The 13,771-nt window shown below is 34.8% G+C and overlaps 1 protein-coding gene across 1 annotated transcript; it reads right to left on the bottom strand.

Annotated features, from left to right (window-relative positions):
* Positions 1–9,911: 9,911 nt before the first annotated feature.
* On the bottom strand, positions 9,912–13,355 carry LOC140878672 (protein NRT1/ PTR FAMILY 1.2-like). The gene is made up of 4 exons (XM_073282286.1): positions 13,235–13,355; positions 12,911–13,128; positions 10,949–11,496; positions 9,912–10,776 (listed from the first exon to the last, which is right to left on the bottom strand). The coding sequence occupies exons 1-4, from the start codon at positions 13,353–13,355 to the stop codon at positions 9,912–9,914; spliced, it is 1,752 nt and encodes a 583-aa protein (XP_073138387.1).
* Positions 13,356–13,771: the final 416 nt, after the last annotated feature.

Genomic DNA, 13,771 nt, shown 5'->3' with positions numbered 1-13,771 from the left:
GAAATGTTGGAAGAACTTTATGCATGAATGGTTCTCATATTGTTTTATGCATGCACGACATTATTTTATGAGTTCATGATTATGGAATAATGATGATGATGTGTATAAATCATGATATGATACGATACATGAAAATATTTTGATGATTTATGGGAATTGTGGTTATTATACGGGGTATGCACTTCGGGATGAGCTCCGGAGCGGCTATCCAAAGAATGAAAATTTACGGGCGTAATTTCATATGCTTGTTGTACAACAGAAATTATGAATGACTCATTATGACGGTTACCACAATACACATACTTCATCACCCCTAAATGTTTTATGTTATGGCTTCATCAAGATGCATTTATGTCAAGTTCTACTTGAAAGACTATGTTAAAGCTTTTCTCGCTTAAAGTTTTAGAAAAATCTTTTTTATGCATTTTTTTTGCTGAGTCTTTAGACTCACTATACTTGAATGATGAAGTTAACAAATACATTGATACCTTCATCGATGATTACGTTGGTGGACATGAAGAGGAGGCAGGGGTCGGTCCATCGGGCGATGCATGAATGCGAGACTAATGAATGAAAGTTGTTTAAACAATTTTATGTTTTTGATGGGAAAATAAGTTTTGATTTTCTAGTTGTTGGCCATGTTTGGCAAAGTCTTTTTGAATTTTTATTTCATTATTTTGTGCACTTTTTAACACTCTTATTTAATAAAGAAGATGATGCTTCCGCAAAATTTTTTTAATTTCCCACAAATTTTTAAGTATGTATGTTGAGTAACGCTCCAATAAAGTTTTGGACGTTACAAATTAATAGTTTAGAAAATAAGAATTAAGCATCGGACCCTCATAAGAGTTCGGAGTTTCCAAAGTACGGATTGGAATTAAGCACCGAACCAAGTAATAAAGTGATCAGAAGCAGAATCATAGTTCGGAGCTTCCGAACAGGGATAAGAACGTGATAAGAAGTTAGGCCATACATATTTGAGGTGTCAAGAGTGTACGAACAAGTGGAAATCAGAACGTCCAAAGTGGAGATCGGAGCTTCCGATCAGTGGAGTTTAAAGATGTGGCATGCATGCAGGTTTGGAGAGAATTCAGACATATCGTCCACCAACCTTGAAGGGTACATAAGATGCTATTGCTTGTAGAAGTTGGTTCGTAGAGCTTGATCAGTTTTTTGAATCCTTAGAATACGTAGATGAATTTAGAATCAAACTGATTGTATACCAACTTCAAGACCTAGAAAAAAGCTGGTAGGATTGTGACGAAGAAATTCTTAGAAAGCTAAGGCCAGATGGCCAGAGGCAGAGGGGCGCACCCGGTCCATTACGAAAATGAGCGCCCTTACTTGCTCAAGTGGTACCAGGGATGATAAGAACTTGGATATATGCCTGATGGTCCAAGGTTCTATCCCTGGGGAGGAAAACAAACTCCCCTTTCCAGGTGGGGAGAAGACCATGAGTATGGTCGCGGGCCCCAAGAGCTGAGGCCGGATGGGCCAGAGACAGAGGGGCGCACCCGGTCAATTACACTTGACAAGTTCAATTTTAGTAAAACTAAGCTTGATTATATTTTGATGATGCGTAAAGATGCTAAAACTAGTATTGGTTTTGAAATAGTGTGTTTGAAGATGGAGAATCATCAAAACCAACCGTGTTTGTGAAAGAAAGTATCAATACTTCTACATCCACTGTCGCTCCATCAATCAAGAATTTTCCATCAAAAGTACATATTCCTACTCAAATGCCAAAGAAAAGGAAACGTCGTTTTGTATGTCACTATTATTTCAATCCAGGTCATATCAGGCCCTATTGGTTCGAGCTCAAGAATGACTACATGAATTGGAAGTCAAATCGGATGTTTCCCACCGTGTTGCAAAACACCAGGCGCAACATCTCCAACAAAATACCCACGGTGAAGAAAATCTGGGTACCAAAATCTAAATTCCATTGTTTTGTTGTTTATACATCTTTGAAAACTAACACTGCAGGTTACTGATACTTTGATAGTGGAAGCTCATGCCACATGACAGGTTCGAAAGAACATCGGACTATGTTGAACAAAGAAGTGTAAAAGGACCTATGGAGGTGGTTCAAAAGGAATGATTATTGGCAAGGGAACATTGAATGTGGAAGGACTCCCAAAGCTTCACAATGTGATACATGTCGAAGTAATAAACTAAAACTTGATATCCATTAGTAAATTGTGCGATGATGATTTTCATGTAAAGTTTGATTAAAATACATGTGAATTTTTTGATAATGCAAATATGTGTGTGATGATAGGTACAATATCATCTAACAATTTTTATCAACTTGGAGAGGAACTTGCCTGCAAGCATACAAAGATGAATGATCTTGATCTTGATTTTAAATCTGTTGTAGCCAAGATTTAATTAACTCTGAGCAAGAAAGATCTTGAATTTTGAAAGGTTAAGGGGGATCTTGAAAGGCAACTCTAATACTTTCCAAGATCAATTCGAGTAAAACTAAGGTTGATTCTATTTTGATAATGAGTAAGGATGGTAAAACTGGTATTGGTTTTGAAACAATATGTTTGAAGATGGAGAATCATCAATACCAACCGTGTTTATGAAATAAAGTAGCAATACTTCTATACCCACTATCGCTCCATCAATCAAGATTTATTCATCAAAATTACGTATTCCTACTCAAATGCCAAAGCAACGGAAATGTCGTTTTGTATGTCACTACTGTTTCAAGCCAGGTCACATCAAGCCCTATTGTTTCAAGCCAGATCACATCAATCCATATTGTTTTGAGCTCAGGAATGACAACATGAATTGGAAGTCAAAACGGATGTTTCCCACTGTGTTGCAGAACACCAGGCGCAGCATGTCCAACAAAATACCCACAGTGAAGAAATCTGTGTACCAAAATCTAAATTTTTGTGTTTTGTTGTTTATACATCTTTAAAAAGTAACACTACAGGTAACTGGTACTTCGATAGTAGTAGCTCACGGCACATGACAGGTTCGAAAGAACATCTCACGGACTATGTTGAACAAAAAAGTGTAAAAGTAACCTATGGAGGTGGTACAAAAGAAATTATTGTTGGCAAGGGACATTGAATGTGGAAGGACTTCCAAAGCTTCACAATGTGATACATGTCGAGAGACTAAACTAAAACTTGATATCCATTAGCAAATTGCGTGATGATGATTTGCATGTAAAATTTTATAAAAATACATGTGAAGTTTTTTATAATGCAAACATATGTGTGATGATAGGTACAAGATCAGCAGACAATTTCCATCAACTTGGAGAGAAACTTGCCTGCAAGCACACGAAGATGAATGATCTTGATTTATGGAACCAAAAGCTGGGCCTTGCAAATATCAAGACACAGAAAAATCTGAGTAAGTTTGAAGCTGTCCGAGATATTCCTAATCTAAGTTATTGAGTTCTATATGTTTGTGGTGCATTCCAAAAAGTTAAGCTTGCAAGTTGCACCCCGTGCTACAAAACTGTGGGACAACACGATGACTTGAACTTTTCATATGGATTTAATAGGTCATATGGAAATAAAAATCTATGGAGATAAGAAGTACTCTTTTGTATGTGTTGATGACTTCTCACGTTTCAAATAAGTCAAATTTATTAGAGAAAATTCAGATACTTTTGATATTTTTAAAAGTTTACTCACAAAGATTACTAACTTGAATAACTTGAAGGTAGGAAGAATCAGGACCGATCACGGTAAGGAATTTGAGAACTCTTTATTTTCATCGTTATGTGAGAAGAAATTCACCTCACATGAGTTCTTTGCCCCAAAAACTCCTCAAAAAATGGCATAGCCGAAAGAAAAATACAAAATTACTGGAGATGGCTAGGGTTATGATGAGCTCAAAGAATACCTCAAAATGATTTTGAGCAGAAGCTTTGAATACAGTTTGTAATATATCAAATCATGTGTACTTGAGGAGTGATTCTATTATGACTTCCTATGAGGTTCTCATGGAAAAGAGGTCAAACCTTAGATACTTTCATGTTTTGGTTGTATTTGTTATGTTTTGAATGATATAGATCACCTAGCCAAGTTTTAATCCAAAAGTAACAAATGATTGTTTCTTGGATATGTTTTGAATAGTCGAGCCTATAGGATGTTTAATCTAAGAACTAGAAAAATTATGGAATCTATTAACGTAATTTTTGGTTATTTTGCATATTTCAGAGGAAAAACTGCTGAGGATGATGTGGATGATCTTTTGGAAGTTTCCATACCACTAAAAGATCCATGTGTTGCCTCTGATGTTGCAACATCAAGCACAACACCGGGTCCAACTGTAACTGAACCTGAGAATGATCAACAAAGCGACGAGGATGTTGTTGTGATAAATTATGGAAATGACATTCCAAGTAGAATACAGAAGAATCATCCATCATCACATATTATTGGAGATGTTCATGAGACTATGCAAACTCGAATGAAGGACAAAGTGGACTACAACAAGATGATTGGGTTAGTATGCATAAGTTGTGTGTACTCATAGGTAAGGAAATCATGTTTTATCTCTAATGTTGAGTCAAAGAATATCAATGATGCATTAAAAGATGAATTTTGGATGAATTTCATTCATGAAAAACTTGAGAAATTTGTCCGAATTGATGTGTGGTACATGGTTCCACCTCCTGATCATGGGAATATCATTGGTACAAAATGGACTTTTAAAAATAAAATGATGTATCACGAAAAATAATTAGGAATAAGGCAAGGTTGGCTGCTCAAGTGAATACACATGTTAAGGGGATTGATTTTGATGAGACCTTTTGGTCTTGGTGCCCGTATTGAGTCAGTCCAACTATTGCTAGCTATTGCATATCATATGAGTATTAAACTTTACCAAATGGACGTGAAAAGTGTTTTTCTTAATGACATTTTGAGTGAATAAGTGTATGTGGAACAACCCAAGGGATTTGAAGATCCACAATACTTGGATCATGTCTACAACTTGAAGAAGATACTCTGTGGTTTGAAGTATGCTCCGCGAGCATGGTATTAGGTGAGCTTGATAAAAACCCTTTTCATTCAAAATGTCAAAGGTGAAATACTTATTTGCCAAGTTTATGTGACTGACATCATTTTTTGTGCTTCTTCTCAAAAGCATGTTGATAATTTTGATGAGTGCATGTCTTCCACTTTTGAAATGAGCATGGTAGGTGGTTGAGTTATTTTCTTGGCCTTAAAATTAAGCAAATACATGATGGTATTTTTTTGTGCCAAAGTAAGTATGCTAAAAATTTGGTGAAAAAGTTTTACAGTGACAACACTAAGAACATGAAAACACCGATGGGCTCTAGTAAAAAGTTGGGTAAGGATGATGTTGCGGACGATGTTGACAACACCATGTACTGCAACATGATTGGCAGTCTTCTGTATTTATCTACAAGTCATACTGATATTATGTTTAGTGTGTGTTTATATACCAGGTACCAATCTGAACCTAAGATCACGCATTTAAAAACAGTTAAATGTAACCTAATATACATCTCCGGTACCTTTGATTTAGGGTTGTGATAGACTATGGAAACAAATACCAATTTTCATGTCCTGGGCCCAGGCCCGCATCTACACGACTGCACAATGAGTCCCTATAGCAACTACTTCGTATTAGTCCTCGTTTTATGAAAATAATTAACCCAAGTTGCTATAGAAGTCTATTTTAGCTCATTATAAATTTATTTTAAATCTTTCATTTTTCTCATGTGGGGCATAGATATCATAATCACCCATTCTTCAAAATGCTACGTCATCGTCATGACCTGAGCCCTCGATCCACCAGCACCGAGAATCTAGAGGTGACTGCTATAGGTTCAAGAGGTGGCTCCCGTCTTGTAGCAATTTGCCCCGCAGGTTCAAGAAGTAGCTCCACACATGTAGCACTTTGCCCCGCATAGCACTTATTTCCCGAGGTCAACCGACTAAGGCCATCTCCAACCCATTACGCTATCTTGGTGTCATACTAACTTCAAGATAATGTAATTCCTACACCAAATACAAAATTCATCTCCAACTCATTCACTCTAAATACTACACTAAAAAGAATATTCTTGGAATATTCTCTATTATTTTATTCACATAAATTAATTTATTCCACTAAATATTTTTAAACACAATAATTAAATATCATTAATATTTAAAATAATAATTTATAAATAAATATTCATTAGAAATATTAATGAATTAAAAAATTTAACTAAATATATTTTAAGAATTATTTTAAAAATTTTAATTTTATTTGTTTTAATATGTCCGTCCTACTAAACGTAGTAGGACGCCTTTATAATTTCAGTCTTTTTAAACAAATTTCTGTTTATTTAAAATGTATCATAACATTTTTTATGTAAGATTTTAATTAATATTTATATTACAATATTATTTTTTATAATTAAAAATATAAATTTAGTTATTTATTATATAAATAAAGTTTTTAACTAATTTATTCCATAAAATATTTATAATTTATAAATTTATTATTATTTTATTAATTAATATAATATTATAAAAGAACAATTAAGTGATGTAATTATCTATAAAAAAATTTTAAAAAATTGTACATTTATTAAAAATATAATCTGATTATTGAAATTTTAAATCAAAATATCTTAAAATAAACCATTACAACAAATATATTAAATTTAAAGATATGAAAATTTAAAAGAAAAAAGATTAAAAAAAAAATCAAACGTATACAATTACAAAAGAAAAGTAAAAAAAATTTAAAAGAAAAAAAAAATCCTACGCTATTGCTACAGTGTTGCACCAAATTTGGTGCAACACTGTAGCATTCCTCCAACATAGCGCTAATTATAGCGCTGGGTTGGAGGAATGAACCCAACACCAAATTGGCGTTTTACACCAATTTGCTGTTGGGTTGGAGAAGCCCTAATGATCGTCTCTGATACCATTCTGTCATGCCCCAAGCCCAGGACCATTCTCGCGAGACTGCACAATGGGCCCTTATAGAAACTAATTCGTATTCCTCATCGCTTTACGAAAATAATTAACCCAAGTTGCAATAGAAGTTCATTGTATCTCATTATAAACTCATTTTAAATATTTTATTTTTCTCATGTGGGACAGGGGTATCACACCTAGAGGTGTCAAAATGGGCTATTCCCATCGGATTGTCCCTCTTTATCATACAAAATTGGTGGGTTGATAAGATTTAATTTATAAGTTTTGCATTTCTAGACTTGATATTTTCGAGGTTTAATATTTTCTAGATCGAATATTTTCTTAAATTTTTTATTATCTTGATTGGTTATTTTCTAGACTATTATCAATATTTATCAAGATATGTCTTCCAAAATAAATTATCAAGATATGATTTATTGTGTCTAAAAGAGTCCCTTTTCTAATAGACTTTGTTTCCTTATTTTTTTGGATTCTATCTAAGGAATCATTTCAAAACTAAGACTCTTATTTAGGGGTTGTTGCGTACAAACGAGAACAAGACTTTAGACGAGAATTCACAGAAAAAAAAACATTGAAGAATTCAAAGAATTTTCTGTAGTCATCATTGTAGTAGCCCGATTTCCTAATTAAGACAATCAACTTCCTAATCATGTTTGATTGATCAAAAAATGGTTATGGGATCCTCGTTTGGATAATTAGAGTTGAAAATCAGATTCAGAATGAGCAGAAATAGTCCAAAGGAACTCAAGTATTGGGACAGTTCGGAAGCTCCAAACATGGCCGGATGACAATGTATAAGATCGGAGGCACTGAGCAGTTTGGAAGTTCCGAATTGTAGATCGATGGATCCGAACCTACACCGACAGCCAAGTATGGGATTTTGATTGTGATTTGAGAGGGCTGAGTTCAGAAGCTCCGAACCCTTAGTTCGAAGGTCCGAGCTCTGTCGTCAGCTTGAGTTTCCAATCACAAGACACGTGTTCGGTGGCAAGTGATCGGAAGCACCGATTGGGGAGATTGAAAGTTCTGAAGTGCATTCGGAAACTCCAAACTAGGGATCGAAAGTTTCGATCGTTGCCTATAAATAGGGATCGAGATTTCCATTTTCATTTTCCAATTCCCCTTTCCTTTCTCTCATTCTAGTGTGGGTTGCTGTGTTTTCGGGCGTCGTCTCGAGGGCCAGACAGTGATGAGGAGCTACCAAGATCGTAGCAAAGTTGTGACTAGAGTTGAAGGCTATCATCATCAAAGGGCTGCCGATGGACGTTGGTAATAATGCTAGACTTTGATTAGATTCAGTGAGTAGCTATTAGTCTAGCTAAGAGTTTTAGTACGCAAAGAGTGATATGGTGATTAATTGCTTATAGGCTTGGAATTGAGTACCTGAGTTGCTAGGTAGCTTGAGTTGCTTTATTTGAGGTACAGACGTACTATCTGAGATATCCTTGTTGATTATGCATGTTCTATCTTTGCATGTTTATATGACATGATTTATGTGTATATATTATGTCATGATTATTATGTTGCATGCATTATCATGTTGAGCATGTACCTTGGTATAACCCGTAGTGGGGTCGCTTATCCCCGAGTTCTTTAGTGGATGGTTTGACCCATTGGATTACGGGATCAGGTCACTGATATCCACATTTTTTTTCTAGTGTGTGAGCCACATCCTTATGCGACGGTCCAGCGTTCCAGGGCGCCCCTTGACTGAGCAAGAGCTTCACTGTGATAGGTTTCTGGTACCCTTTCATGTCATTAGCATTCATAGCATGTGTATACTCATACTTTTGTACTGGCCGTTATCGCTCATGTTCTCGGTATTTTGTCTTGGATACCTCATTCCATTGGGAATGGCTCAGGTTGGACGGAATAGCTGGTAGCGGACGTTTAGTTGCAGTTGTCTCGGGTGTTGGCATTGTTTCTGTTTCAGTTTGAGATTTGAGGATTCTAGTTTTCGTATTTTATTCGATGGGATTGTATAAACAATATTTCACTTAGTTTTTGAGAGCCAATTGTATTCCACTGGATGTTTGGATGTACCATTTTATTTTCCGTAGTTTATCGGGTCACTACAATCCTTGCTATTGTATACCATGTTGTCTTGCATCTTGGAGATATCGAAAACAACACTTAGTGCATAATGTTGTTTCAAGATCTTTTCTGTTTCTCCAGTTTTGGCATACGTAATTTGCATCTGATTATTTTGTTATTTTGGATATTTTAGGATGCAATTTGATTTCTCAACTTGTTGATAAATTTGGTTTTTCTTTTTTCATTTTACGTAAAAATCAATAGTATTGTTTTGTAAAACTGATTTACGTTTTTCTAGTTATTATTTTCCCCTGAGGCACCCGCACAAGCGCACAAATATTAATTACTTGTACATAATTATCTTTGATTTTTATTTGTCTTATTTAATTATTCGTGCTTTAATATTCCGCTAGATGTTGTCTACGGTATTGCCAATACCCCAGACAACAAATCTCTTAAAAAGATAAACTTGCCTCTTATCACCTTACATAAACCAATATCACACAATATTTTGACATCAACATTATAATCATTTATTCAAAAAGGGAAAAAACAAAAAACAAAAACAAAAAAAAACAAACACTATAATCGCAAACACAATGTATTCCTCAAATGCAGCTTTATCGTCCTTCAGTCTGATAAATAACTAGGAGTATAATAACAATTATAAAACTTTATTCTTCATGGCTGATCTTTTCAGAAGTTCAATGCCTGCAAATTCCAACAATATATTCAAGACAAAAGAATGAGTCAGAGACCTTTAGCTCGACACTCTAGATCCTCGGATACTACCAAAACATCGTTTAGCCCAACTCAGACTGAAGATCAGCCATGAGGCCCATGAAGAGCAATTGAACCATGACAACCGTCCTCGTTTATCTATGCTCGGGACCGCAACAGACTACGTGAACTTCAGACAGATCATAACAACACATTTTCCTACTATAATCGATCCCCTTCGCGGCTAGTTTTCACTAGTTTCTCGCCGCTAGGTCCATAACACCAATTACAAACAAGAAAATATAACAAATTTATGGAAGAAAAAGTTGCAAGTAGCCAGTAGTAATACTCATAGTGACCCTTGTTGATGTTATTCGAAACCCAACTCTCTTTTCCTCCTCCCCTTGTTAGCTTATCCACATTGCTCAATATAACGCTAGCTAACAAGTTCGCAACGCCCATCCCGACACCAGACAAGGAGGTTGCGATGCTAGACATGCTCTTTGGAAACTCGGAGTAGTAAAACTCAATTTGGCCGATTATAATCAAGGCTTCTGCTAAACCGCTAAAGCAATGTTGTGGCACGAGCCAGAGAGCCGACATGTGCACGACTCCACTTGGATTGTTTAGTAATCCTTGCTCGATCGCCTTTCTTTTCCGGATACGCTCCATGATTCCAGAAATTAACATGGCCAAGCAAGAGAGGAAGATCCCCATTCCCATTTTTAGTCTGGGATCAAGATGGAATTTCTTGCCTGCAATCTTGGATGCCAATGGTATGATTACACGATCGTATGAGACGACCCAAATAGCTATCGTGATGATTGCGAACATCCCAAATGAGCCTGCAGGGATCTGAAAGTTGGAAATGATGTGCCTGTCCATTGATTTGGCCTGAAGCAAAGGAAATGAGTTTTGACTTATGTTTAAGGACACAATGACCCCTGTGGACCACAAAGGGATGATTTTGATGAGTGCTTTCAGCTCCTCAACTTGTTCAATTGTGCATAGATCCCACTGGTTAGAAGAAATGACGGTCGAAGATATATCCTGAGGATTCTTGATGATGCAGGCCTTGTTCAAGAACCTGAAACAAGAAATGAAATGTAAAATATTTCAACGAAATGTGAACAGAAACAGATTCCAAGTAATTTGGTCATGAAAACCTACACATATAGACAACACACTATCTATCTAGATGGCTAAAATAGTCAATAACATCTCTTAGTTTAATGACACCAAATCTGAAGCCATGATACCTTAATCTATCAGTTGGAGATGCATAAGCCGAGGCTTCCTCACGATGATAACCACTCGAATAATCCAATGGAAAGTTAAGCTTACGATTCTTGTAAGCAACGACGATTACTTCAAGTAATCCAGTGAACAAGCTTTTGTTAGACTTGTGTTTAATGTATAACGAAGAGGCGAGGAGAAATACTAGCGTGGAGCAAAACATGAGGATTGCAGGAACTCCAAAGCCTACTTTCCAACCCATGTGATCTTGAATATAGACGATACCCGTGAGAGCGATCAAAACTGAGACTACAGTCGATGCATAATACCAACTAAAGTAACGTTCTAATATCATGGCATTATTGGGATTGTTTCTATTGTCGACTTGATCAGCACCAAATGCTGCGGAGCATGGTTTTATTCCACCACCACCGATGGAAATTAAGCCGAACGAGGATATCAATAGCACGAATTGTCCAGTTGTTGCGGATTCACAGGGCTGAGCCAAGAGAGAGCACGGCCTTGGCCTTGCGCTCGAAATCATAGCCGTAAGCCATAGTTGAACCATCCCCTGATCAACATTAATTCATACAAGAAAAGTAAATAAGCCGAATGAACTTGCTTCAGTTCAACTTATGATACACCTTTGATGGATCTTTTTAATGAGCATGTGACATTTCATGTTTGAAAAATAACAATGTTTATGGTACACTTCAAAAATCGTGTAAAAATATTCCCGGTTGATGTTATTAAATTAAATCATCATATAATGTACTAGATTATATTCTATCGGAAAATTATGAAATTCTAAATGAATAGTAATGGGCTATATGTATTGGAAAGTGTGAAGATAAGAGAGCGTTGAGAAAAAAAAAATTGAAAATGAGAAGTTAATGCCTCGGCTATATATATGTTTGTCATGAACTCATGATTTTCACAAATATTTCCATTTCCTCGAAATATAAGCATACTCATAATATTGTACTGATTTTTTTAAAAAAATATATATAATTTCAGCCTGATTCTAAATTCATAAATTGAATTATCATTTCAACTATTGTAATTAAAAAAAAAACAAACAAACAAACCAAACCAAATTTATCATTTTAACTAACTTTTCGCCACTAGAAATTTTGATCTATAAAATTATCAACTCAACATACCATATAAAATTTCAAAACTTGCACTGATATATTGGAAAAAATTTGTAAAAATCCAACATCATAGTCGCTATTTTTTAGGTGATTTTAATAATCTTTCCGTGTGACACAAAAGTGAGGATAATATGTACCAGTACTTAACAGTGTGTTTGATAGCATGAAATTAGATTAAATTCGGGGTGACTAACATGAATGAAATTCGGTGTGATTTAGAATTAAAAATACCATTTTGGTGTTTGACAAAATGAGATTTCAAAATAAAAGATTGTTATTCAATGAGATTTCATGCAAAATCCTCACAAAATTGATGAGATTTCTTGGGATTTGAGTTTTAAAACTAATAAAATTATTTTTAAAATTAAATTTATACTACTTACTCAAAATTTTAAGCCTTCTATAAAAATATTACAATAAAAAAAAAGAAAAAGAGTATTTATATAAATATTATTAGTAAAGCAATAATTTTAAAAATAAGAAATGCAAATTTTTTAACATAGATAATATTATTTTTAATTTCCTAATCAAAATTCATATTACATTTAAATTCTTGTCAAACACGAAAATGAAATTTTAATTTTATCAATTTAAAATACCCAAATCCAATTCTAAATCTCATTTTGTATACCTCCATTCTCCAACCACACTTATACGTACATTTTTATAAATTAAAAAAAAAACAATTAAACAATGTTCTAGCTAATTATGTGACAAGATAATTTTTATATAAAAATTAATGTTTTTTCATGAATCCGGGTTAAAACGGTAAAATTTATGAATGAAAGGAATTTTTGTTGAAGCGTACAAGAGATTAATGACAGAATTTACCAAGAAAGTAAAGATGCATCCAACTCCGATACAGAGAAAACGACCAAGAAATGAATCGGCAACGAAAGCACCAATAAGTGGACTAAAATTGGAAGCGGCAGACCAGTAAAACATCAAGTTGCTTGCATCTTTCACCCCCATTTTGTATTCGTTCATCAAGTATAATATCATATTTGGCATCAAACCAATGGTGGCTACCATTTGAAAGGCTTCATTTGCTGCAACCAATTAACCAACCAACACAAAACATTCAGCAAAAATTGGCAATATTAGTTTAGTTGATCACTGAAAGTGTGTCTAAAAAGATTGGAATAATATTGGTACCTATGATAAATGGCAAAGTGATGATTCCACCCTTTGGTTTTTTTGAACTTCTTTCCAGCTGGCTCAGTGATGTTTCGAAATTCCCTTGTTGATTAGAAGCTAAATTCTCCTCCATTTCCATCTTCTCCATCGACCCTTTATGCCTGCAGTGCCTCTCTCTATTTGTGTGCCACTGCCTTTGGGTATAAATATGGACTGCAAATTACAAGAATTGACGACAGATGCCAACCATGCATTTACGCACCTTCCGAGTTAATTAATTTTTGTTTCTATTTTAAATTTGCTTTACTTTTGTAGCAAGTGTTCGTATTAATAAATAGAGTTGTTTTAATTTTATACTTATAATCTTATTACTAGATTTAAAACACTTGTGCTTTAATATTATATATGTTTTGTATCAATTTTGACTCGGGAAATTAAAGACAGAGATAGTGTAGAAATATTATTTTTTTTGGATCAGGGGTACTGATGCAAACAAAATATTTGATAGGGCCGGGATAAAACGCGACCTGAAGTTTGAGTTTTTTGAGCCGGCTC

This window comes from Henckelia pumila, chromosome 2 (genome assembly GCF_033568475.1).
Source record: "Henckelia pumila isolate YLH828 chromosome 2, ASM3356847v2, whole genome shotgun sequence".
Lineage (NCBI taxonomy): Eukaryota > Viridiplantae > Streptophyta > Magnoliopsida > Lamiales > Gesneriaceae > Henckelia > Henckelia pumila.
The sequence above is the reverse complement of the archived record's forward strand: the minus strand, read 5'-3'. Positions and strand labels throughout refer to the sequence as shown.

Bases quoted from the DNA above. Each gene is read 5' to 3' on its own strand.
- LOC140878672 (XM_073282286.1), bottom strand. From the start codon at position 13,355: ATGGAAATGGAGGAGAATTTAGCTTCTAATCAACAAGGGAATTTCGAA. The intron at 11,497-12,910 runs GTAAATTCTGTC...AATGTTGATCAG, and splicing joins GATGCATCTTTACTTTCTTG to GGGATGGTTCAACTATGGCT. The intron at 10,777-10,948 runs GTATCATGGCTT...TTCTTGTTTCAG, and splicing joins TCTCCAACTGATAGATTAAG to GTTCTTGAACAAGGCCTGCA.